We start from the raw sequence: 26,391 nt of genomic DNA, 5'->3' as shown, positions 1-26,391 counted from the left end.
AGTGTTTTTCTGGTGTGTGCTGGCTTTCCTGCCAATGCTGTGTGAGGAGCCAGATGGATCTGTTGACCTCTTGAAATGGAGTTTGTGTGGTTTTGGTAAGGACCTTGGATTTTTTTCTTTCCCACGTAGCCTCAGAGCTTGTTGTGCCATGTTCAGTGCTGGTTTTCTGCAAACTGAAGCCTTTGAGGCAGTGGAGATGTCACCCATGTGGTTGGTCCTGTTTCAAATGTTGTCTCTAGTGCAGAGATGGCCCAATGGAGGTCTGTGGCCCAATGGTGGACTCAGCTGTGTGAGCACTCAGGGTGTCAGAGGGGTTTTAATGCACTTCACTATTTGCTTCTGGCTTTTCAGGGCAGCTGGAGACGGTGGACTTGAACAAACTGAATGAAATTGAGGGTACCCTGAACAGCGCCAAAGACCAGATGAAAGATAGTGAGCTGGACCAGAAAGTGTCTTTCCTTGAGAGAGAAGCCAAGAGACAAGATGATGCGATACAGGCCTACAACAGGGACATTGAAGAGATCCTGAAGGACATTAGCAACCTGGAAGATATCAGGAAGACCTTGCCATCTGGCTGTTTCAACACCCCGTCCATTGAGAAACCCTAAGGGAGTGGTGGGGGTGGGGGGAATCGCCCTGGTGAGCAGTGGTTTGACCATGGAGTGCCTTAACACACATTACCTTCTCCAAATCCCCAACTCTTCACTGCTCACAGCCACTGTTTTCTTGTCAAATCAGGATAAGTTGAAAGGTTTTTTTTTTGTTTTTTTTTTTTTTGAGAAGGAAATTAAATATCCGTCTTTGGGCATCAAAGGGTTTTTTTAATATAGATTGGTCTCCTGAGCACTCCACCTTTGCCCCTTTCTCAGACACAGTTTCCCTTTGATTAGTGCAAGGATGAGAGATGCTCTGGGCTCTTTATACTGTGGCTCAGAAATGACCATGTGAGCTGTGTACAGCAAGGCAAAACTAACCCAGCTTTCTTTCCTGTGTTCTCCCTTTGACTGTAAAATCCTCAGTCCTGGAGCTCTTTGTCATTATGAAGGAAGGGGATGGCTACCAAAGTATTACTGTAATGGCCAGTATAGCTGCACTCTGTTCAGATCCTTCTTCCCCTATGTCTAACCCTGTGAATATATTTTTTTCATCATTACCTAGTGGCCAATCCAACAGTGTTGGTAGCCTTTGACAAAATAGCTGAGGCCTCTTTCTGAAATGCTTTCTGTCATGATATATCACTCTGAGAAAAAGGCAGCCTCTGATTGGAGATCTTTGGGAAGGTGGGATACTGGTGGAGTGGTGGGTCTTGTCAGTCCCACTCCTGTTCTGTAGAGAAGTTTTGGGTCTGATCTGAAAGCTGCTACCTGCTGGGTAGTCCAGACTGCCAGAATGTGGAAGCCAGGAGCTGCATTCCCATCTGTTGCTACTGAATTGCCAGAGCATCTGGTTTTCTGGGCTCAGAATGTCTGACTGACAGATGAGTTTATTGAAGCAGGACAAGTCTTGCTGAAGAGGAGAGCTGCCATCCAGAGAGCTCTGACAGCTGCACTGGCCTCCATGCTGAATGTCTTTGGGTGGGGAAGAAAGGGGGCACACGAGTAGAAATGGAAAGGTCTTTCTTTCTCCCCATCTCTTTCCTGAAGGAAGACAGTGGCACTTTTCTCTCTCCTGTCATTGCTCTTGCCTTTTGCCTGTTTTTAAGCTGGCAGGAAGAGCTGGAATTTCCTGGTGTCCTCCTTTCCTTTTGCCTCCAGATCTCCTGGTCACCGTAAAGCCACTGCAGCACAGGGACCTCGGGCCGGCCTCAGGTGGCAGCTCTGCCTTTCACGCCGCTCCTACCGCCGTCCTGCAGGCTCCCTCCCCAGGCAGTGCTCACTGGGGCTGGGTGGGAGCGGTGGGGAGCCCCTCACTTTGAGGCAAGAGCATCCTCTGCAGCTTCCTCCTTGCCTCCAGCCTGCATCGCTCCCCTCTTTTCCTGAGATCCAGTATATATCTATCCTTTAAACACTATGCAACTCTGTACGTTTGCGTAGAGGGGAAGAAATTACTATCTGACACACACTGGTGCTATTAATTATTTCAAATTTATATTTTTTGTGCGAATGTGATTTTCTTTTTCTGTTTTTTTTAATCATGATTATAGTGTGAGGAAGTCTCTCGTGTGTATGTATGTGTGTGTAAATATATTCAGCCATATTTCCAGAGTGGCGTAGCCTGGCCTCCTCTGTGTGCTTTGCTCTGTACCTATCGGGGCATGTGCACTGTGTATCACTTCTCTCCATATCAGTCCCTTAAAACTTGGGATTTCTCCTAGCCGGGCTCCTGCTTGCTTCCCTCTCATGTATCCCCAGCACCCATCCATAACCACTTTTCCTGTTGGGTGGATGCTCTCCAGCCCTGCCTCCAAAGCCAGCCCTGCCTCAGGTGCCTGCAGTACCCTGTTCTGTGTCCCTTTACCCCTGGGATGCTGTGCCAGGAGTGGGACAGGAGCTGTGGCTTTGCAGCTGGGCTATGAGGAGCTGTAGCACTGCTGGGAGACTGGACCCAGTGCTGAGGTAGTCGGAGAGCTGCATTTGGAGACATCTTGATACCACTGTGCGAGGCAGGAGGCTTGGTGCAGACAATGCTGCTGGGCAGGGAGTGTTGCCAGCAAACTCCACATTGCTCTTGTATCCCCTGCTTTAATGACTGTGGGATTTCCTTCCTGCCTGCAAACACCCCTGGAGGAGAGCTGCCTGTGCCTGCATGTGCAGGGACATTGGGTTGCTCTGGGGAGATGGCTGTGACCATGTCACCTCTGCCAAGGCTGTGAGAAGAGCAGATGTGAAGATGTGCGCATGCCCTGGCTGACCTTGGACCTAAGGTTTCCTGCTTTCTTCTCATGTTTTGGTTTTTTTTCCTTAAACTGTTCTTAACAGAATTTTTTTAAAAATAATAAATAAAAAAAGAACTTTATAAGTGATCTCTTAATCAGTACTGCATTACAGCCATTATTCATTGTATAAGTCCAGTTATTTCTTTACATAATGTGATGACATGACAGCTGCTGGTGGAGTGCTGGATGTCACAGACAACATGTGACATCCCTTCATCACCTTATTCCTGACTGTGGCCCCCTCAGTACGTGCCTTCACTCCAGCTTTTTTTTGCCTTAATCTGTGGTCTTGCTGTCTGGGGCGGTGAACAAAATGCAACACTTGCAGTTTTTATGTATAAAACAGTATTTCTTATTTATAATAAAGTCTGAATATTTGTAACCCCTTATACCTGGACATTCTTTTGAGTATTACTCTTTTTTTGGTAGTGGGGTATTGATGGGGATGTGTCTCAGTTGCAAGATTCACATCTTGCTCCTCAGACAGCCTGGTTTGGGATGGGAGAAAGGGAGAAGGAATTCAGAAATGCACGTGGTAGGAAACAGATAGCCATAGAGATTATGGTTTTTCTTTGTGTCCACTGATACACTGCCATGGCTATGATGCGTTTTAAGCTGCTGGTTTTCCAGGACTAATAAACATTCGGCTATATTGTTGGTGCTGATGCTATTGGAGTGGCACCGTCTTCCTGGAAAGCCCTGAGGAACAGGGGGGTGTTTCTTTACACTGTAAGGGTAAAATCCTTTTTACTAAACACATGGAAAAGGATGGGGCTCTTGGGGGAAAAAAATCCCAGAAAATGAAAGCCCCAAGTAAAGAAGCTGAAATTTCTCTACTGGGAATTGCCACAAATCTGGGTGCTCTGTCCCTGGGTCTTGTCTGCCACAGCCTGGGATAAATTTTCTTCCTGAATTAAGCAAGTTTTTAAGGACAAATTGGAGTGATAAGGTTGTTCTGCATTCACACACTCTTGCAGCTCCAGCTGGATTTCTGTTATTTCTCTCAGCAGAGGAAAACTCAGAGGTCTCATTAACTTGCATCAGAGCTAGTATATCAGAGCTAGTCCCATCTCAGCTGATGAATTCTTTTTAATTTCAGTTTGTATACTTTCAACCTTTCATTCTTCTGTTGACACTAATGAATTTGTTTACTAAAATACCTCATGTGTTTTTTTTATTGCCGGTGTTTTTGTGGAACAAATCCCAGCTGGTAAAATCTGGCTGAGGTTTCAGCTGGAGCGTGGGGAGCAGTCAGGGAGCAGAGAATTGGGTGGTGGGATGGTTCTGACCTTGCATGGGCTGTAGGTTGACATGGAGCCTCTTACCATTTTGAGGCTAAAATACTTCGTTTAGGAAGCAAGTCTGTGTCCTTTATTTTATCTTCAGGATTTTTATCTCCTGGAGTTTTTTGTGGGCATTGTGCAAATCTATCTGAGAGGTGATCTGGTTTTCAGAGGTGATTTTGAAGGAGGGTGAGCTGTGCATTCATGTAGTTTTCAGAGGTGATGCTTGAGGATAGTGGAGGATGATGAGGTAAGAGTAACCTAATTAAATACTCATAAATCTGTCACAAGGAGAGCAGACCCAGCTCCAAGGGACCATGATAATGGCTTCCAGGTTGCCAAAGTGTTTCACCAATGTTTTGAAGCCCAGGTAGAGATACCTTCCTCAGACACCCTCACCCGCAAGGTGCCGCCTCTTTTTCTCTTTCAGTTCCCTGTGTTTCTTCTCACTGCCCAAGTTCAAGATCCATCATCTCTCATGTGCTCTCTGAAGAAGCAGGAGGCTGGCAGGGGGCAAAGGGGCCTGATGAGCAGGTGGCTGTGGGGAGTACTTGGACAGACCTGAACTGGGTTCTCTATCACTTCTGGGGAAGACAAGATATTGTTACAAGTTTAAAAATTCCTGGGGACAACTGCCGGGAAGAGACAGCTCTAGTGTGTTTGTGTGGATTTGAAGGAGGAGGACATACAGCTGTCACATTGGGCTGGCAGTGTTGTATGCTCCCCATCTACAGCCATGACATGTTGGACCACATTCTGATTAGTTATTTTTTCTAGCTGGCTGCTGGCCTGATGCCTTCAGTGTGCCCCCATCCCAGAAACATCAAGAATACCAAGTAAAAGTTATCCCACAGAGTCTGGCCATGGGGACACAGAGGGGAATGCAGTTGGATGGCAATGCCTTCTCCCTTCATCCCTGTCTGTTTCACCCCTCACTGGTCCGGGCAGGGCACGGGCAGGGCACAGGCAAGGCAAGGCCAGACATGACAGCACTTCCTTGCTGTGCCACTGCTGCTGTCCTGCCCTGCCCCACTTGCTCACTGCCGGTGTGATCCCTACCTGCTCCCTGCCTGCCTCTGCCCATCCTGGCAGAGCCGCTGCCTGGATGATCTCCTCTGCTCCAGGTGGCTCTGGCCGTCATGAGGTCTTTTTCCCACGGCACCCAACTGGCAGAGCAGAGACTGAAGTCCAGGCTCTGTAGCTGCAGCAGTGTTTGGTGCTCTCAGCACATAATGATCACTGATTTTCCACACTGCAAGGAAATCCCAGAGGATTTCCTCCTGGAGGGTGTTGCAGATCAAACGGTCACTTGCAGAAGGAGGCTTAGGGATGCGAGGGTTGACCTGAGCTGCAAGGACACCCACAACATCGTGGTGCTCATCTGGCATGAGACACCAAAATAGGTTTTCTCTTTTGGTTACATCAATAAAACTATCGCTTCAGACTTTTTACTCATCCATAATTTTTCACCAGCAACCATCAGCTAAATTTAGATTATTATATTGTTTCAGACTGATTTTGGAGTGGTTAATTCTGCCACGGTCACATCCTCAATGACTGATGATCTTGTGAGCCACGGTGGTCTGCTTTTGTGGCTCTGTTGTGAATGAACATAGAACATCTTCAGAAGAACTTTTCTTGTGGTGCAGATTAAAAGACAGAGATTCTCCAGTGAAGAAAAACTTTCTCTGCAGTGTCCGATGAGCACAACTGTTCTTTATGTCTCCCTTTGCTTACACTTCTGCTTATTCTAAAAGGTAAAACATTTCTGTTAACCATGTTGGTGTGAGACTTTTTCCAAAGGGTGCTGCCATAGCGATGGGTTGCAATGGGACATTTCCTCAGTGGAGGGTGGTGGGCAGCTGTTCATTCCAGATTGGGTGTGTTTAGAAAATCCAGGCCCCAGGAAATATTTTTTTGGTAGTCTCATGGCATATGGATTTCAGAGGCGATCTTGAAGGATGGTAGTGGATGATGAGGTGAGAGTAACCTAAGTCAGTAAGCAGAGATGACTGAGGAGTGAGCTGTCAGGGCATTGTTTGCACAAATGGAGTGAGAGGTGGGGTGGCAACGGTGAGATACAAGGGATCACATGGAACAGGCAGATAAGGGAAAAGCTTCCTGATGGGGAGGGCTGGTTTTCCAATGGAACAGTCAGCCTATGATGTGGTCTGGGTGAGGTCTAAGGGAACTGCTGTATGGACCATGCTGCTGGAGATGAGATTCCCAAGGAGAGGGGTGTCAGCAGGTAGGAAGGACACAGCAGAGGTGTTTTGGGCAAGTGACGTATTTCAGAGCAGAAGAGATTGCATTCCCTTCGAGATATAAGTGGATCCTAAGAACCGCTGAATTGGTGGGAACGCCATAAATAATTTTATCTCACTTTAAAAAAAAGTAATGAAAACCAGATAAAACAACCTTGGGTGCCAAAACCCACCATGCCACCATTGCGTTCAGGGAGCTGGAATCCTTGTGAGCTGCATTCAGGTCCAGCAAGTGAAATGAAAAGGAAACCTCCTGTTTATAAAAGTGAGTTGACTCAATCAGCAGAGGCAGGTATGGTTGGTAAAGGGAGGTGCAGAGACATGATGAGTTCGGGCTGGCTGCACCCATGAGATCAACAGGAGCCACAGAGGAAAGCCCTGAGTCAGCTCCAGGTGTCTGGAGTGTCTGGAGGCTGTTGGGCAACATAAGAGGCTCAGACAAGAAGCTCGATGTTAATCATCCTGGTCTGTCAGGCCTGAAGCAAGCAGTATGTCAAGCTTCGGGTGGAGCTTGAGTCCCTAATGCAGAAGGGGACCTAAAGGGCAACTCGTGTCTTTGGGGACAAAGTTGTTGGGACAAATTTGTTAGGACAAAGTAGAATGAAAACACTCTGGCCACTCGTGACAGTGGGAGCCCCATGGCATTAGGTAGGGGAGCTGCTGTGATGCAGCATGAGGGCCCGTCCTTTGCTGTGCCCCTCTGGTGGGCTGCTTTTGCAGGGCAGGTGAATGCACTGGAATCCCACTTGTCCTGATGTGTGCAGGACGTGGAGAACCCCACCTCTGGATTGCTCCCTTCTCCTGTAGAAGTGGTCATGTCCTCCTGCAAGACAAAGGCAAGGAGTGAGGTAGAACAGGCCTTCATGCCCTGTGTGGCTCGTTGGCTACCTTCGAGAAAAAATTGCTATTGAGTCTGGGGCTGTGGAGTCTGTCATCTTCCTCCTGGCTCTGCCTGCAGCCTCAGACAAGCCTTTTCCCCCTTCCTGTCTCCACTCTTCATCCTGTTTCTAGCACAAAAATGATGTAGTAGGTGAAGCCAAGGACCCATCTAACCTCATTTTCCATCTCAGGAGCAAAGGCAGACAAACGTGTCATGAGTCTTGCCTCCATCTCATTTCTGGGTCTGGGGATTTCCCGAACTTGATGCTTATCTAGTAAATCTCAATCGATCTGCTGAGTACTTATCCAAGCTGACCTTGGGTCTCTTTGCATCTCCAATCCTCCTAGTCACCCAAAATGAGCCCCGCTCTTGCAGGTTGGCTGGCTGGACCTGGCTTGCGACCAGGCAGCCCCCATCCACCCTCCCCAGGCTTCCTGTGAGCTCATCCCGTTTCATTTCGTTCCCTGCAAGCCGTCTGCGTGCCTGGACAGCCCGGCCCTCCCCAGCCAGCACCGCTGCCCTGCCTGCGGAGGCAGCGGCGGCCGCGGGGACGGAGCTGGGTGAGCGGGACGGGCAGGAGGGGTGTCTTCAGGAGCTGCAGCTAAATTTTATTTCCCTAGGAGGGTGCACGCAGGAGGTCATTGGGGTACTGTGCCCCGCCAGCGCCTCTCCTCCCACGGGGCAGGCGCCTCTCTGCCCTCTCTGGGCTGGGCTCTTGCTGTGAGTCAGCCCACAGCACAAGCGCTCTTCCTGTTGGGAGTGACTCAGGTGGAGCAGCCGATAAAAAACGCACGGAAAAAAGGCACCGGGCAGCCGGTGCGGAGCTCCGCGGGAACGGGAGCCTGGTGCTTCTCGGCACGAGAAATGGCCGGGTGCTGGCTCCTGTGCCTCGCTGCGTCCCTCCTGCCCTCAGCCTCGAGCACACGCAACGGAGAAGGTGAGGCTTCGGGAAGGGCGGCTATTTCTGCTCTGATCCCGCCGGCAGATTGGCTCACAGCTCTCCCGCAGCACCGGTAACCGGGAGCTGGCTTGGGTGTGCAGCGCCCTACTAGGGCGCTTTTCCCCATCTGCCTTCGGGATTCATACTGGGTCTGTAGGTGTTCCTTCGTTTTCCTCAGAGGTTAAATATCCCATGAGCAGTTGGTTTTTGTTTTGTGACTGGCACCCTCTTTCAATAACTTATTTATGTGCAGTTACTCTATTGCTTTTGGGATATTGCCTTGCTCCTGGGGAGGGATGCAGGTGTGAGCATCACCCAGGCTGTGGCTGATCTGCCCATCACTGCTGGAAGCAGATGAGCCTGAAGAAGAGCTGGAAGCATCCAGGATCCAGTTTGCTGTAATAACATGGTGGTCGTTGGCTTTTGTGTGAGTCTAGGGGGCTCACAAGGTGCCACAGCCCTGCCGCATCCCATGAGAGACAGGAGTCTCCTGCAGTCTGTAGACTGATGGTGAGATTTAAAAATCCAGCATATCCTCTTGCACGTGTAAATCTCACGTGGTGGAGAGTGTAATGAAGGGAGATTTATACATGTTCAGCTCAGTGGTAATTCAGCTATCAGGGTTTCTGTTTCATTGATTTAAATTTTTTTGGTCTGCAGTAGTGGTGTTCTGAAATAAGCTTGCTGGACTTTAAGTTGAATTTTATCCATTTAAAGTGTGGTGCAATGGGAAGTAAGTGCTGAACAAGTGTTTTGTTTTGGGATTTTTTTCCAAAAAAAAAAAAAAGACTGGCTTTGCTTTACTTTATGTGCTTAATTATTACATCAGCCTTAATGACATGCAAGTTTTAAAATACCGATGTAGATTCTTCCCCTGCTCCTTCCTGGCAGCGTGTGGGAAACTGCTGCTTTTCCAGGGACTCTTGAACCTAATTCTGTGGGTGTGTAAAAGTGACGGTCGATACTGGCTGTGGTTTTATGCTGCAGCAGACTTCGAGTGTGTTTGGTGGTATAGCTCAGTCTGCTGAGAAGTCCCAGGCAGGTCTTCCTGCGAAGAGAAATCTGAGGCTGGGCAGTGGGGACACCCCGACTTTGGGACAGCAGATGGGACAGCCTTGTGGGTCACTGTCCCGAGAGCACAGAGCAGGCAATGACTCGTGTTGACATGGAGGCTTCGTTGCATGCAAAGCTCTGTTTTTCTCCTGATGGAAGGAGGAATCGTTGTGGGTCAGCTCATGTGTATAAGGCTGTTGGATCATCACAGACTCAGGGCAACCCTCCTTTTCTGGTTTTGTGAACTTAAGAAGATAATTTAAGAGGCCTGAAGCAGCCTGTCTGCTTCTCCAAGCCTTTCTAATGTGAGAATTCCTCTTGGCACAGCTATCAAGCATTTTTCATGCTTTATTCTGTGGGTTGGAGCTGGGGAAATGACATCCTGCTGGACATGTGCCATGGACCTCTTGCATCCTGACAAAGTGCTGAAGAAACCCAGCTGCAAAGCTTCTCCTCCATGGAACCTGTTCTTTGTTTATGGATGATCTCAGGGCAGAGCCTCAGGGCACCTGGATACAGAAGTGACCCTGTCCTCAGTTGGTCCTCATCCTCCAGCAGCTCCTCCACGCTCCATCTCCTGATCAGTTCCAGTGCCTTGCTCTTGGTAAGGATTAGCCTGCCTGAGCTCCTGGGTTTCTGGGAGATGATCAGGAGCAGACACACCAGCATGGTGGTGGCACTAACCTGTCACAGCATCTCAAATGGCTTTGAATCAGTGAGACAGGAATTTGTTCAAGGGCTGGAGAGCTGGTTCCTAATATGCTGCTGCAGTAGAGCAACACCTGAAGAAAGGTTTTCATTCCCTGGGGGAATGGTGCTCATGCCTGTAATTTAGCAACCCAGTAAATCCATTGGATTGCATAGATATAGGGTGATGCACAGGTGGAGTTCCACTCAAAGAACCTTATGGATTCCTTCCGACTTGAGATCTAGCTGGAGTGTGGAGGGATGTGTAGTGGGATCAACCCCAGTGGGATATTTCTGCTATGAAGGTGAGCACAAATACTTGAAGAAAATGGGTCCTTTGTGCTGTCCGTGCCCTTTGGTCACTGGTGATGCTCTCTGAGGCTGGAGTGGCTTTCCCACACCCTAGAGGCAGAAATTCTGTGCCCACAGGTCCCCTCCCAGCAGGTTGGGGTGGCAGATCTCCTGAGCTTGGTCTCAGTCTCCTGGCAGCCAGAGTGCGAGGGAAGAGCCGTGTTTGCTGGAGTTGGAAAAACCTCTCTCCCTGTTTGCTGGTGCATGAGGTCATCTCTCCTCTTGGCAGAGGCTCTGCTGAGTGCCTCCCTCTGGAATGCGGGTGCCGATGGGTGTGTGGGAGGGCGGTGCCCAGATGTGAGCTCTGAGAGCAGGAGGCTTTGCCTGGTCCCAGGAATCACAGATGCAGAGGACAGGGATGTTGTACCCTGGGGCTAAGCTGTGCCAGGAAACAGCTGGGAAGGAGGAGGCTTGGTGTGTGTGAGTGCAAGGCACTGTCTGCACCCATGCAGCAGTTTTCTGCCTGTTTTTGGATTCTCTCCACCTCCTTTGCTCTCAGAGGTGACCTGAGCAGGGATTGGGCAGCTGGGAATAGCCTTTCCTGTCCCAAGGAGGCCAGCAGTGAGCAGAGCTCCTCAGGGGGAGGTTGAGGCTTCTATGGCAGCATCAGGGTGGTTTGGAGCCGTTCCTCAGCAGGCTCTGTGCCCCTGAAGACCTGGCTTTTTTTTCTTGGGATGTTTCTTTCTCCTGCCTGGCTTGCCAAACATTCTCTCAGCTGTGCCTGCTCTCCTCAGCGATCCTGAGGAGCACATCTGGGATAAAGGTCCTCGTCATTAAATGCTCCAGTACTGGCCACTGAAGGACTGCCAAGTAGGTGAGAAGTGGCTTCAAGAGAGCAGCCGGACTAGACAGTGCAGTGCTGGAGTAGGCATGTCTGGTGAGATGCCTGAGTCTGCTCTCCAGAGGGATCGTCTGTCCTGGATGTAGAGGGATGCAGAATTTCATGCCTGTTGGTCCTGCCATCCCTCATGCAGCAGTGTGGGCAGCTGCAGCTTTTCTTCACGCTGGGTGGGGGGGAGGGGGGTGAGGTGACCTATCCAATCCCACCCAAACCTTTTTTGTTAATCTCCCTCTCGGCTGCCATGCTTACACCAAACTCCTTGGATCACAGACCACTCCCCATCACCCTGCACTGCAGACCTGGGTGGGGAGACCTGGTGGAAGTTGGTTGAGCTTTTCCTGCTGAACTCACTCCTGGTCAGAGGCTGGGTGAAACAACACATAACCTTGGGGATCTTTCCTTTCTCCCCAAAGTCTCCAGTAAGGTTACCCATGCTTTTCTCAGGAGAGGATTGGGGTTTTTTTGAACCATCTTTTCTAATTCAATGTCCTTATTATGTTGCAAGTCCTGTGAAAGGATGGAGAACAGCCCTGGCCATGATGTTGTGCAGATTGCAGTTGCTTGGCTCAGTTTGTCCATCCTGAGCAGTGAAATGGAAAATTGCTCCCGAGTGTGGGGGTGCAGAGCATGGTGTAGGCACCAGTGGCACTGGGGTGGCTGCTGAACACAGACACGGGAACAAATGTAGAGACGTGGGGAAGGGGCTTCTTGTTAGCCTAGCAGGGAGGGCAGATGGGATTGCACCTCAGGGTGGGATTGCAGCTGGTGCCCTCATCTCCAGGCATCATCTGAGATGTCTCCCTGCTCTCCTCTCCCCAGTCTGTGACTGCAATGGGATGTCCAGACAGTGCATCTTCGACTGGCAGCTCCTGAGGGAGACGGGGAACGGGTACCGCTGCCTCGGCTGCCTGGGCAACACGGAGGGTGTCCACTGCGAGCGCTGCAAGGACAGCTTCTTCCGACGGCAGGGGGAGCAGTGCTGCCTGCCCTGCGACTGCCACCCCTGGGGTACGTGCATGGCTGCTGGTGGGGCCAAGGGGGCTTCAGACACCTGCTGAGCACCTGCCCAGGTCAGGCTCTGGGTTCCTACACACCAGATCAGAGGCTGCAAGACCCAGCTGCCCCCTGAAATAATCAGAGACTCACAGAATGATTTGGCTTGGAAGGTTCCCATCCCAACTTCTCTCTCCTGTCTTTCTGCAGGTTCCCTCAGCTCACAATGTGACAGCAACGGCCGGTGCAGCTGCAAACCTGGCTTGATGGGGGACAAGTGTGACCGGTGCCAGCCAGGCTTCGAGTCCCTGTCGGAGGCTGGGTGCCAGAGGAGCAGGCAGTGAGTGTTGGCCACCATCGGTGGCATGGGGCCAGAGACAGGGCCAGCCTCCAGAGCTCTCCTGGGGCCTATGCTGTATGAAAGCATCCCCTGCAAGGGCAGGGTTGGTTTCATGGCAGCTCACAGACAACCTTAAGCCAACCATATTAGGAGAGAGTGGGCTTGAGTGAGACCGGACCTTCATGCCAGCCTGCAGGGCTTGCTGTCCTGCAACAGCATCAAAATCGGAACCGCTCTCTAGGCAATAGTTTTATTACTCAGATAATGCCCGACAGACAACAACCACGTAGAACAAAACCTGCCCACCGTGTGGGTGTCTGGTGTCGGTGCCACACACAAGGAGATGTGCATGCAAAGGTCAGCCCCTTTGCATGAAGCCCTGTTTAAACACCTTTAGAAACGTTTCTGATCTGAATTCCTCAGCTGTGTTTTCTTTCTCCTCACCTCACTCCATCACTGGTCCTTTGGGGCCACTGGCAGGCAACGGGTGCTGGTGAAAGAGAACTGCCTGCAGCCCTGCTGCCATGCCTGACCTTCAGCCCAAGCCTCCCTGGGGTGCTGCTGCTTGGTGGAGCTCAGCCAAGGTCTATTAAATTTAGCCAGGGTTTATTAAGCTCAGCAGAGCTTCACTTTGCTCTTGTAGGTGGGTCTGATGCTCTGGGATGCCCTGGGGCAGTAGCAATGGGCACTGGCTCAACCTGGCACCCACAGTGCTGCAGATTCTGTAAAGAGGTGGCTCTGCTGCTTATTTCCCCACTTCTTGCATGGGAATAGTAGTGGGGAGGGTTCTCCACTGTCTGGTGTAGTAGCAGGGAGCACTAAGCTCCCAGGCTGAGCTGGAAATCCAGGTAGAGGTTCTGGCTGGGCCTTTGCAGGAGCCTGCAGTGCAAGTGTGACCTGGCGGGCAGCACAGGGGACTGTCACTCTGGCCACTGTGTCTGCAAGGAGAGTGCCACTGGAGAGCGCTGCCAGAGGTGAGTGTGAGGAGGATGCGCTGGACACTGCCCAGCACAGCCCCCTTATCTTTGCAGTTGCATCCCTGGCAGTTCACCAAGTCTTAGAATGGCTTGGGATGGAAATGATGTTAGAGCTCATCTCATTCCACCCTGTGCCATGGACAGGAACAGCTTCACTATTCCAGGTTGTTCCAAGCCCTGTCCAACCTGGCCTTGGACAGGAATGGGGAAGCCACAGATGCTCTGGGCAACCTGGGCCAGTCCCTCACCACCCTCAGAGGACAGTTTCTTCCCAGTATCCAATCTTGCTTTGCCCTCTGTCAGATTGAAGCCATTGAATGTGCCCATCTCGCCATCTCAGCCTGGTGATGACCTCGGGCAGTGCCAATGGCTGTATTGCATCAGAAAGATGGTTGTGTGGGCCAGCAGAAGGACAAAATTACTTGAACATTGTCACCTTCTTGCATTTTCCCAGATGCAAGCGAAACTTCTATAACCTGGACACCAGAAACCCTGCGGGATGCTCCCCCTGCTTCTGCTACGGTCACTCGGTCACGTGCGTCAGCGCAGACAACCACAGCGTCCACAACATCACCTCTACCTTCCAGCAAGGTGAAGCCCAAGCAGGACATCTCTATGACTCCTGGGCATGCATGCCATCCTTTCTCTTCAATGGGCTGGAGGAAACATGTGGTTCACAGCCCTGCTGGAAGTCAGCCTTGGGCTACACTTAAATCTTGGGTGCTCGTCCAAGCTGCCCATAGCTGCAGCAACCCTGTTCTGATGGATGGGATGGCTTGGTCATAGGCAGAAGTAGGGTCCAGGGGTTGTGGGGAGCATAGAGTTCCTTCATTATGTATTTTATGCCACTTGGAAGGAGGCCTCTGTGCCCAGCCTGGCTGATTTACAGCTGTGTGGGCACTGGGATACCTGTGCTGCCCCCTCAGAGGTCAGGGGTAGGAAGCTGGAGACTTTTGATAAGACACAGATCAAGAAAATTGCTAGTGTCCTAGAAACACCTTTACTGTCCACACTGACTGCTCCTTGTTGGTGCTCTAGGTACTGAGGGCTGGCGGGGTGTCCATGAGGGTGGCTCCCCAGCCCAGCTACAGTGGTCCCTGCGCCACCGAGATGCCTTCATAGTGGCAAGGAGATCGGAGCTCATATACTTTGTGGCACCTGGTAGGTGTGGGATCAGTGGTGGGCAGAGTGAACCCTTTGCTTGGTCTGACCCTGTGAACTGAGCTTTTAGGAGGAAGGCAAGATTTTAAGCCTTTAGTTTCCCTTGGCAGCAAAATTCCTTGGGAACCAGCAGCTGAGCTATGGCCAGACGCTCTCCTTCGATTATCGCCTGGATCAAGGGGGACGCCAGTCATCTCCACATGATGTGGTCTTGGTGGGACATGGCCTGAGAGTCACTGCCCCCTTCTTGCCCCAGGGAAAGGTCCTGCCCTGCGGCATCAGCCAGACATACACATTCAGGTAAAGTGGGAAGCTGGGGTATTTGGGGCAGGGGGAGCAAGAGCAATTGTACCTTCAAGGAGATCCTGGGTTCAGCTGTGATCCCTTGGAGGTGGCAAATAGCTGCCTGGTTTGGACTGGATGCATCTCAGGTGATTCTGTCCTGGATAAGGAGGTTACTTTGTGAGAGGGGCAGCATAAAATGTGGCTTGAGGTTGGGTTGGGTTCTTTGTTTGGAATCAGTTGCATCTGGTTGTTGCCCAAAGCCTTGAGCTCAAGACAGAGTTTGGCGAGGGCTGCTGTGTTTTCTTGAGGAGGAACCTCATTTTTCTGAAACCAGTTCCACTTCCCCCCTTTCCCTCCCTCTCCCACGGCAGGCTGGACGAGAACCTGAGCAGCAACTGGAGCCCGAGGCTGAATCACTTTGAATTTCGCAGGTTGCTGGGAAACCTGACAGCCCTCTGGATCCGAGCCACCTTTGGGGAGTACAGTAAGTGCAGAGAGAGCTTGCAAGCACAAGGTTGGCTTCTCCTCGTTGTTGGAGACAAGTCTCTGGATGGATACACCTTTGTTAAAATTTATGAAAAGATAAGAATAATAATAATAAGTGTTCTCATGGGGCAAAATTAAATTGCAAAGAGATTGGGTGAGATGACAACTGATATTTGCCCATAGGCATTGCAATAGAATGTGCGACTTGCACAGGTCTTGGCTGTGGGGATCGTGCAGGCTGAGCTGCTGTCCCGTGCGGGTGACTGTCTGTCCCTCCCTCCCTCTCTCCCTCTAGGCACCGGCTACATCGACAACGTGACCCTGGTATCAGCACGGCCCGGCCCTGGCGTCCCTGCGCCGTGGGTGGAGCGCTGCCAGTGCCCGGCAGCATACGCGGGGCAGTTCTGCGAGAGCTGTGCCCCTGGCTACCGCAGAGACGTCCCCGGCCAGGGGCCCTTCAGTATCTGCATGCCCTGCAGTTGCCAGGGGGGAGGAATTTGTGATCCTGACACTGGTAAGAGAAGCCACCACTGCGCTGTACATGTAGGGTATATGGGAATGCAGGGAACGTGCCTGTGTTCCAAGAATAGAGCTGCTGGGGCGAAGAAGTGTGTGTGGGGGTTGTCGAGTTTACTGACTTCACAGAAATTTCTTCATGGAAGGGGTCATTCGATATTGTAAGGGGCTGCCCAGGGAGGTGGTGAAGTCCCCATCCCTAGAGGTGTCCAGGGAAGGACTGGACATAGCATTCAGTGCTCTGAACCAGTTGACAAGGTGGGGATCAATGATCTTGGAGGGCTTTTCCAACCTTCATGATTCTGTGATTCTGTGACTATGTGACTCTGTGATTCTGATGCTGTGACTTGGGTCTGGAATGTGGGTACCATGCAAGACAAAACTCCCCAGAGACTAGAAGCATTGCAGTCAGATTCATTTGGATCAAATTTGATTTAGATGATGCGTGTTGGAGAGAGAAAAAACATCTGCTGCTGCCCAGATAGCAATATTTCTTCACTTCTGACTTCTTGTTTTAACGTTAAGTGTGGCAACACCTCCAGGTAGACAGAGCTTGAGCAACCTGGTTTAGTTGAAGAAGTCCTTGCTTATTGCAGGGGAGTTGGACTTCATGACCTTTGAAGGTCCCTTCCAATGCTGACTCTTCCATGATTTTATGTGGTGCATGGTATGGGCATGGTGCATGGTGGGGATCTGAAGAGATCTCATAGAGGATGCGGGACCACAGGTGCTTGTGTTGCTGTGGCTGGAGTGGTGGAGGATGTCCCACCAGGAATGTGAGTAAGCTGCCCTAAGCCCTTTCCTCGTTCCTCCAGGTGAATGCTACTCGGGAGATGAAAACGTGGGCAGTGGTGCCAGCTGCCCCTTCGGCTCCTACCGTGACCCCCGTCAGCTGCACAGTTGCAGGATCTGCCCCTGTGAGCCTGGCCAGGGCTGCTCTGTGGGGCCAGGCAGCGAGGAGATCGTCTGTGACCACTGCCCTCCTGGAGCTGCTGGTAAAGCCCTTCTCTTTGCTTCTGCTCTGCCTTTTCCCAGAGCTTCTATCCTCTCTACAGGGTTGCTTGGAGCTGGGCAAATCCACCCCATCCTCTCAGCCCAGCTTGCCCATGACCCTGCTGCTCCTGACTGTGGTGGGGTGTTTGAGCCCCAAGGGCTGGGTAAACACACCTTGTCCTGCTCCGAGAAAAGTTCTCATCTAAACGTAACATGGATGGAGAAAGGATGGGTGGGAGAAGGAGGAGAAAAAGAATAGGGAAAAAACCAAATAGGAAACGGCTCGTCCAAGGTCAATTGTGGTACCCAGCTTTTGAGAGCATGTGTGGGGGATCGTGTGTTGGCCATGGTGGTGATGACAGTGGAGCAGCCATTGTGCCAACCCTGATGGGGCTGAACTCCCCCATTTCTGTGGGGCAGACCAGTTAAGCAGCCTCCGCCCACCAGGCACGAGCGCGAACTTCTGCTCATCTCTCCGTTCGCAGGTGCCAGCTGTGAGTACTGTGCTGATGGTTATTTTGGAGATCCAGCAGCTTCCCAGCCCTGCCAGCTGTGCCACTGCAACGGCAACGTGGAGCCCAATGCCGTGGGTAACTGCGACCACCGGACTGGAGAGTGCCTCAAGTGCATCTACAACACTGCCGGCTTCTACTGCGACCGCTGCAAGGATGGCTTCTTTGGGAACCCCCTGGCCCGCAACCCTGCTGACAAGTGCAGAGGTGAGACCTGGGCACTGTCTGAGCTGGGGATGAGTAAGAAAATCCATGATTGACTGTGGAGCGGTTTGATGAGAAGGAGGTTGCTGCAAAAGCCAAGGCTGGAAAGTGGGAGTGGTGAGCAGGAACCAAAGCACAGCGCTAAATGGTGGGAGGAAAGCAGGGAGAGATGTGCTGAGGCTTGGAGATGGGGCCAGGCTCCTTTGAACCTGTGTTGCTCCGACCTGCAGCCTGTGCCTGTGACTTAGTTGGTGCCGAGCCCCTGAAGTGCAGGAGTGATGGGAGCTGCATCTGCAAACCTGGTTTTGAGGGTCCCCGCTGCGAAGAGAGCGAGTGCCCAGCTTGCTATGGCCAGGTGAAAGTGCAGGTGAGCATCTGTGCTAGCCCCAGGGCCACTGAGCAGCAAGGAGTGCAGTGAAATGTGACTTTGAACTTTGGCTTTGTACCCAATTCAACTGATCCTTTGAGCCTCATCCTAAAATGAGCCTGCATTTTGGTCTCTGTCCTTGGGCCTGCTGTGGCCCTGGTTCCCACCCTGGTCTTCCCCCTGTGGATTTGCTGTCCCTCTGGCTGATGGCCTGGTCTGTGGCTGCAGGTGGAGCTGTACCTGCGGCAGCTGGCGGAGCTGGAGCTGCTCCTCTCGGAGGTGCAAGCTGGTGGTGGGGCTGAGAGCCAGAAGCTGGAGGGGAGGATGCAGGTGGTTGAGGAGATGCTGCGGACCATCCTCAGGGAAGCCCTGAGCACGCAAGGTACCCCCTGCCCACCGCTCTTGGATGGGGCCACCTGGGCTGTGTCAGGGAGGGTTTTTCTGCCTTGGCTTTTTTGCTCATCAATGGGTTTCTCTTCAGCCTTTCTTTTTCCTTCTCACCAGCCTCTGACAGGTCTCTGGAAAGCCATGTGGCCAGGATGAAGGGTCAAGGATCCAGCTCCCAGAGCAGCTTGGATGAGATCAAGGCAATGGTGGAGAGACTGATGTCTCTAGGGAGCCGGTATGAGAGGCAGGTGCAAGAGACCCATCAACTGCTGGAGAGAGGCAAGCTGGACCTGGATCACAGTGGAGCCACTCTCCATCGGGTGGTAAGAACATCCTCATGTGACATGCCCCTGGTCTAGCCCAGGGCCAGGAAAAAATCCACGGAAGAAAGCAAGGATTTAAAGAATTGTAGATGTTGTTTTGTTAATGTAGGTGTTCTGGTGGTCCTTTCTTTGGGGTTGGGACCTTGAGAGGAGCTGGCAGGGATCTTTGGGGGTGGTGGAGATTTAGCATGCTGTAGTTGCCTCTTTCACTGCCAAATTGGGTGGAGAGCAGGGAATAGTACTCACACTTCTCTTCCTTCCTCCCTCCTCAGATCATTCCTGTTTCAAGCTTTCCTGGGGGCTTGAATCAGTTCTTGCTGCTGGCCCAGAAGGCTCTGAGACTGGCTGACAGGTGAGTTACTCCCACTGTTAGCCAAGAGAGAGGGGAGGGGTACTGAGATTCTGTTGGGCGCCCAGAAAGTCCTTTTTGGGAGGTCCATGCCTAGGTTCCAATTGACAGCTAGCACAGCCTCTGCACCAGCTCTGGAGCAAGGGAAGATGTAGCTGCTGGGCTGTCTTTGCTGCCCTGTAGTGCTGTCCTCAGCTGTCTTTGAGGGCAGAGTTGGATGTGATTTAGAAACATCTTTGGGATCAGAACTTGGCCCTTGAATGTCCATTTGCAACAGGGAACTTCTGCGCTCCCCAGGGCTCCTCTACCATTGGGAAATGCAGGAGGGACAAGCAAAATATGGGTCCCCTTTGCTCTACGCTGTGTTTCCCAAGGGGGTGAGATCCAGCATCAGCAACAGCAAAGGAAGTCAGTGGAGAAAAACCTTTTCTGACAAGCCCCCTCTGTGCTCTGCAGCCACACAGAAGCAGCCAATGCCATCGATCAGGCTGCCAAGGCGGCACAGGAAGACGCGGGGCAGGTGCTAGAGCTGCTGCGCGCAGCCACCAGTGGAGAGGCTGCCTCAGGCTCCCTGCCAGGGTTGCTCGGGAGGTGAGCAGGGGCTGCCTTGGCCTGAGTGTCATGGGGGAACATGGGAGGGACAAGGGGCATGGTCAAGAATCCAGGCCCCCTTCCCCACCTCCCCACCTGAGCTCCAGAAACATGCAGTTGGAGGCAGGGAATTCACTGGCACATCTGAGGGGTGGAGATGAAGGGTCAGCAGCTCTATGGAGTATTTGCTTCCCATCTCACAGCCCGCAATGCTCCTGAGGACCTGTCTGCAGCTGGGGGAAAGAGATTTAACACTGCCTGTATGAACAGGCTTCTGGGGATGATTTCCACATGTGGTTGAAAATCTGGGCTGGGTTTAGCATGAGGGTGAATTTAAGGCCGTGATGGCTCTTTTGGTTGGACTTGGGCTCTCCAGAGCCCACCATGGTGGTGCTGGCACTTTGCAAACCCTGTATGGGGTGTGAGCAACAACCCTGAGGGAAGTTAAGAAGTTGAACAGGGATGTGCAGGGGAAAACATTCAGTGATTGGGCAGGGATTAGCAGAGCAACTGTGGAGCCTGTGAGGGTTCAGCTGTGTGAAACAGCCTTTGGTTCTGGAACAGAAGTAAGGAGCCAGCAGATGCTCTGCTCATTAGAGGGACTGGAATGTAGGGAGTGTTTGCAATTGGCTTTTTCTGTGTGATGAATCTTCATGGGGCCTTGGAGAATGTGAACTAATCAATGTAGATAGTAGTATTTGTGCTGGGGTGGGAGGTTGGCACCTTGGTGGGTACCAGCTTCTCCAGCCTCACATCTGTACAGGTACGAGGAGCTCAAGTTGCTTGCTGGAGGCCTGAAGGCTGATGCTGATGGAATGGCCTCCAGGGCAGACCAGGCTTATCAGGGCAGCCTGGTGCTCCTCAGCTCCCTGTCCCGCCTGACAGAGATGGACACCAGATCCTTTAAGGTGAGGTTTTTCTGCCTGTCAGATGAGGAGATCCACTTTTGCTCTTCCTGATGCCCTCCCTGCTACCCTACCAGCAGCTCAGCCATTCCCAGGGCTCCATCCTTCTTGGAGAGCCACTGGATAGGCATCATCCTACCCTTTTTCCCCTTTTGCCTGTGGTTGCTGGTGGGCAGTGGGGAGATGCTGGGACCCCACTGTATCTCTGTTTCAGGAGGAGGCCTTGTGGCTGAAGCAGGACTCCAGTGCCCTGCTGGGCCTGGTGGACACCTCCATGGCCCAGTATCGGGGGCTGCAGAGTCGCGTGGGGCGCTGGGAGGAGGAAGCCAAGCAGCTGCTGCGAGGGCGAGAGGGCGAGAGAGCGGTAAGGGGTTGGCTGGGGCAGGTGTTGTCCCCAACAGGAGCTGCAGCCTCGAGGGGATGCCTGTGGCCCCAGTGCTCTCCTTGCCTGGCTGTCAAAGGCAGCTCTGCCTGCTTGGAGCAGGAGTGGACCCTTCCCTGGGGCTGGTCGTCAGACCTTGGTGTATGCAGGGAGCTGCTGATGCAGGGTCTCACTTGCATGCCTCCTCCATGTGAGGCAGGTTGAAGACCTGCTCCTGCAGAGATGAGAGCTGAGATGACTTGGGATGGCTGGAGCTCATTGAGGAGCACCAGCACAAGCTTTGCATGGCAGATCAGGCTGTGGTAGCCTCAATTAAGGGGCAAGAGTGGGCATTTGGGAACAGCCTGATGGGTGTCTTCCATCCCAGCTCCTCCCAGGCTGCTCTGGGACTGTGTGATGCTCGTGTACTGTGTCCTTCACCCACCCTTGGTGTTCCTTGGCCTGTTGCAGAAGCTGACTCAGCTGCTGTCCCGAGCCACCCTTGCCAGGAGCGCAGCCCTGCAAGCTGTCACCTCTGGCAACGCCACCTTCTACGAGGTGGAACAGATCCTCAAGAGCCTCAAGGGTAGCATCCTAGGAACCCTTTCTTTCCCTTTCCATATGGGATCTCAGAAAGGTAGTGTGGCTTCATTTCTACATGCGTTTCTTCCAGAGTTCAACTTGCAAGCAGGAGACAAGAGGAGGGAAGCCGCAGATGCCATGAGGAGGCTGCCCATTATCAACAGCATGGTCACCAGCGCCAGGGAGAAGACGGACCAAGCTGAGGGGATCCTGGGCAATGCCGCTTCTGAGTCCAAGGCAGCCAGCAGTGCAGTGGGGAAGGCAAAGGATATCACCATGGGGATCCAAGAGGTGAGGATAGGCTCTGCTGCTATTGCTGTCAGAAAAGGATTTGGAAAGGGAAAACCCTGGAAAAAGAGGAGATGGTTGGCAACTTCATGATGGACCTGACAGGTTGATTTTGAACTGAAGTTTCTCTGCAGTGGGTCCTGCAGATACTAGTTTGGCTGTAGATGATCTCTGCAGGCACATTTCTTCCACAAGGATCTCTGGCATATCACTGTAGCTGCCTTTCAGAGACCAAGGGGATTTTTCTACTCCTGCAGCCAGAGTCACTGGCAGGCTTGTGAGGTCCCAAAACTGGTGTTTGTAGGTTCAGTGTCCAGATGTGTGTTGTAATTCCCCAGGGATTTGCTGATGTATGCAGGAGCAGGGGTTGAGCTATGGACATAAAAACAACAGTCTGGAGCAACTGGTGGGAGAACATGAGGACAGCTTGCAATACTTTTGGGTCCCTCTGGAAGGAACCAGTTTCTACCAGCTCCCCATTCCAGTGCACCCAGAATGATTTTGGCTGTGGTCTGTCCCTCTGAAAGTGCCTTTGCCTTCCGTAGGAGATTGCCCGGCTGAAGGTGGAAGCCAACAAGACTGCCGATGGCATCCTGGCCCTGGAGAGGGCAGTGGCCACCCTGCAGCAGGAGGCCAAGGAAGTGCATGATGAATTTGAGAGGAAATTCTTGGAGATTGAGGCGGATGCTGCTGTGATACAGAAGGTGGGTCCCCATCTGCCTTGCCTTGTCCTCTTCCCTGTTGACTTCTCAGCTTGATTTCATCTGACAGCTGCTGCCTTTCCTCCTTCAGACAGCTGAGGAAGCTCAGAGGGTCCATGACAAGGCTGGCCAGGCAGGGGTGGCTGTGCAGGAGATGCTGAGTGCCTTGGAAGAGCTGCTGCGTCTGATGAGTAGGTTTTGCGATGCTGCTGTGGCATGTGGATGGAGACAGGTCCCCACTGGTGTCTAGGCAGGGCTTCTGGGAGTTTAGTGGGAAGCTGAATTATGTGATGCCTGTGAATAGGCTGGGCAGCAGGGTGGAGAAGTATTTAGAAAGATCTAGTCCTCAGTCTCCGTCCATGCTTTCCTACTCCTTGTTTTCCTTCTGTCCAACAGACCAGCCTGGCAGTGTGGATGAGGATGGCCTGAGGCAGCTTGAGGTGAACTTCAGCAAAGCCAAGAGCAGAAGCAAGCAGCTGAAGGCAGAGATGTCGGAGCTGGAGCAGACAGCCACACTGCAGAAGGCCCGGGTGCACACGCTGGAGAGCAGCATTGATGACATCTTGGCTGATATTAAGAACCTGGAGGGTATCCAGAGGAGTCTTCCTCCAGGCTGCTACAACACAAAAGCCATTGAATTGCCATGAGCAAGCTCTGGAAAGCTGCAGCACCTGCCAGGCTGAAGGCAGGAGGGCTTCCCCAAACCTGGCAGAACTGGCTGCATTCGGTTGTGTTGAACTGATCCTTACCCTTCAAGTTCGGTGTGGCAGATGAAGTTCACAGTGTCCCGCTGGCCCTGGAGAGTCCCTGATTTTTCAAAGTGCTCCGTCCCTTGCTCGTGGGAGGAAGAAGATCCTAGTTTGTGAAGGTGCTGCTGTCCAAAGAACAGCCCATTGCTACAATATTTCTCTGAGGTGCAGGTGGGCCTTGGTTGGTGTCAGCCTTGTGAGTTTGCACAGTCTGGAGCCTGAAGTTCATGACTAAGAGGTTCTCCATCCCCTGGGGATGCCCTGTCCTGGTCTGGCACACACAGAAGGGCTAGTCTCTGTCCTTGCTTTTGACACTGCCACCACCAGCTCCTCCTGTTCTCCACGGGGTTTTCCTCATGTTCAGCAGCTCAGGAGGCAGGGAGCAAACAGTATGAGAGGCTGCTGGGGATGATGGGTTCTGAGCTGTGGCACTGGTGATGCTTGATGTGGTGTCTCCCCCCAGGCTGGCAGTCCTCGCCTTGCTGGGAGTGGTGCTGGCATGCTGTGGCTCTCATCCCTGAGAACCCCATCCCAATCATGCTGCAGTGCCTGTAACCCAGTTTGATTAGTTTAAAAATACTGAAGATGTCTTGAATGTGTCTCCATCTCTGGTTTGGTGCTGCCTGTCCTCCCTCCCTCCTTCCCTCCCTTCCTCCTGGTGCTGGATGTTTCTCAGAGGCTCCGGGGTTTCCCACTGTTCATGTCAGCAGACCTCAGAGGAGCCAAAGACCAGTGCTCCCTTCACCCACCTGCAGCTTTCATGTGGGTCCAGATCCATTCCCACCTTCCTTCAGATGCCATGCAGAGGAAAAAAAGATTCAGGGAGAAAAAAGTACTACCAGATGCTGACAGCTGAAGCTCTGCTGAAGCCCCTGCCCTGCATAGTAGTGAAAGAGGAGGTCCTAGATGGAGAAGGACACTGGGTGGGACTCACTCACCTCTCCTTATCTCTCGAGTCTCTGACAAAGCAGCATCTGTGCTTTTGCTTAATGATATACCAAGTATTATGTCTGCTTTACACTTTTATTAAAGTGAGATATATTTTAGCCCCTGGCATGTGTCCCTTCTCCTGTTGTACAGCATAGGGACAGCTATTATGGACCTGACTATTTTTCCATGAGTTGTGTGTTTTGAAAGGTAGGAGGTCAATAAATGATGAATACTCTTGGCTAGATCTTGCCTACTGATTTATTTTTTTAGGCTCCCTGATTTGAGAGGGTTGGGGTGTGGGTTATCCCATCAGTGCAGGCATTTGCTCTCTTAGTGCTGACTCAGTCTTGGGGCTGTTAGGACTCCAGTAACGTCTCAGTTTTGTTTTGTTTATTACATAATTTAAACATTTTGCTGATAAAGTACTTTTTGTCAATGACCTTTTTCTCATATAGCAACAGAAAAAAAAAGAAAAAAAAACTTCAAAACTTCAGACAAAGGTGAAATTGGTGGCATGGCAACATCAACCCCTTTCCCTCCCCCCTTTATTTGTTTTTCCCCAAAAGGCATCTGAAGTTCATTTCACTTTCAGCAAATTGCACTGTTTAAAAGTGGAGGCTCAAAGACCAAAACCCACGAGCTGCTTCTGACCCCTCACCCACACCCTGGAAACCCCAATCCTCACCTCCCCAGTGGTCACATGAATCATCACAGATGATTATTTTCTTCCCATGCCCACCCAAAGACATATTTTCAAACCAGTCCCAGAGCTGAAGGCCCCGTTAGAAACACCCCATCCCTCCCCCCATCCTGTGAGTTTTACTGAGCAGGTGCACAAAGGTAAGAGCAGTAGAGCAGAACAAACTCATCATCCCCACCACAGCAAAGCCTTGCTGTCCCGACTATGTGGGGCGGGAGGCCACAGCATCCCCACATCCCCTCCTGTGTACCTGAGGGAGGACCAGAGATGGCTCTCAGACATGACATCTCCCTGCTCTCTCCATCTCCTTGGTTTAATTTCCTGTGTCCTTCCTTGGGAAACACCCATTGTCTTTCCTCCCCCTTCAAAAGCATCACTCCCCAGGAAGCTCAGTCCCCCTGAGTGCTGGAGGCTGGTCACCACCATTGCTGCTTTTCCTGCTCAGAGCGAAGAAACACAGGGGACATCTGTCAAGGAGGGGAGGCTGCTGTCTGGGATAACTCATGTGCTGGGGTAGAGAGGGAGGGGAGGCTGACAAACAGAAAGTGTGAGAGCAGCGGGCGGAGAGGAGTCCAGTGAGTGGCTGACACACACTGGGTGTTTCGGGATGAGGTGTCACCACCGAGGGAGCTTGGTGGGGTGGTGGCGGTGACCAGCTCAGACTGGCTGAAGCACAGTCCCCCACACATCTGCCACCCTCTTTGCTTTGGCATCTCCATATCTCCTCATCCTGTGGGATACGTATGCAACCACCTGGAGATGCCAGAGCTGGCACTGAGGGATTCAGCTTAGAATAGTTCCCAAACAAACCACTCTGTGCAAAGGGAAATCCCTGGCAAGGAAAGACCTCTTCTGGCCTTTGGGCTAGTCACATCACTTCTGTCCCTCATTATTTCTCTTCTGGGAAGGGCTATGCCCTCCTGAGATGTCATCATCTACTGCTGCTAAAATCCTGCCTGCTGCAAGGACCCTGTGGCTGTGGACTTCCTTGCTTGTCCAAAGCTGCTTGCTGTTCCAGGGATGCCAGCAGCACCCAGCAGACCACCAAATTTAGCACAAAGTCCTACCTTTGGAGCTTACATGTGAGTTACTTGTGACCCTTTGTGGACTTCTAAGGGACAAAATAAAAGAAATTTCACATCTCTCTTTGAAACATCCTGGAGGACTCAGCTACAGGCAACAGGGCTCTGCCCAAAGCAATACAAGGTTACAGGGAGCAAAGGGAGAGGTGAGGGCTAAACCTTCCTCCTTGCAGCTGTGACCTTCCCCAGGAGCCATTCAGGGTCCTTGTGCCCTATGGATGCTCAGCAGGACAAGGGCCTGCTCCAGCAACCCTCCTCTCCACAAGACTTCAATAACTGCTTCATGTTACCTGTCCTGCTTTTACTGTGAGCATCTCCACTAGGCTCCATCCCTGGAATCTGGGGGCACGTCACAGGCAGGAGCTGGAGCCTGGCTTATCCCAAGGGATGTGCAAAATAACCATGGCTGGTTTGGGAGGGGGAAATTATCATGCA

General features: G+C 51.9%; 2 protein-coding genes across 5 annotated transcripts in view; both read left to right on the top strand.

Moving 5' to 3' along the window:
* The window catches only part of LAMC1 (laminin subunit gamma 1), a 66,997-nt gene extending 63,733 nt beyond the window's left edge, over nt 1-3,264 (top strand). The window contains exon 28 of the mRNA XM_085068725.1: nt 352-3,264. Within this exon, the coding sequence (XP_084924851.1) occupies nt 352-608 (257 nt within the window). The 3' untranslated portion in view covers nt 609-3,264. The remainder of the gene's footprint in view (nt 1-351) is intronic.
* A 4,802-nt stretch (nt 3,265-8,066) lies between these two features.
* LAMC2 (laminin subunit gamma 2) lies at nt 8,067-24,416 on the top strand. Of its 4 annotated transcripts, XM_085068719.1 has the most exons (23): nt 8,067-8,239; nt 11,994-12,182; nt 12,378-12,507; nt 13,383-13,481; nt 13,939-14,075; nt 14,523-14,645; nt 14,756-14,945; nt 15,302-15,414; nt 15,712-15,930; nt 16,748-16,927; nt 17,411-17,644; nt 17,872-18,008; nt 18,237-18,390; nt 18,513-18,718; nt 18,991-19,070; nt 19,524-19,658; nt 20,422-20,566; nt 20,778-20,927; nt 21,396-21,510; nt 21,598-21,797; nt 22,340-22,498; nt 22,587-22,686; nt 22,892-24,416. In XM_085068719.1, the coding sequence occupies exons 1-23, from the start codon at nt 8,167-8,169 to the stop codon at nt 23,140-23,142; spliced, it is 3,519 nt and encodes a 1,172-aa protein (XP_084924845.1). In that variant the 5' UTR covers nt 8,067-8,166; the 3' UTR covers nt 23,143-24,416. The 4 variants fall into 4 exon arrangements, with proteins under 4 accessions (XP_084924845.1, XP_084924847.1, XP_084924846.1 ...); XM_085068721.1 differs by lacking the exon at nt 11,994-12,182; XM_085068720.1 differs by lacking the exon at nt 13,383-13,481.
* The last annotated feature ends 1,975 nt before the right edge of the window (nt 24,417-26,391 follow it).

Source organism: Lichenostomus cassidix, chromosome 8 (assembly GCF_008360975.1).
Source record: "Lichenostomus cassidix isolate B80296 chromosome 8, HeHo_3.0, whole genome shotgun sequence".
NCBI lineage: Eukaryota > Metazoa > Chordata > Aves > Passeriformes > Meliphagidae > Lichenostomus > Lichenostomus cassidix.
Note: the sequence above shows the minus strand (reverse complement) of the source record. Positions and strands in the feature narration are given on the sequence as shown.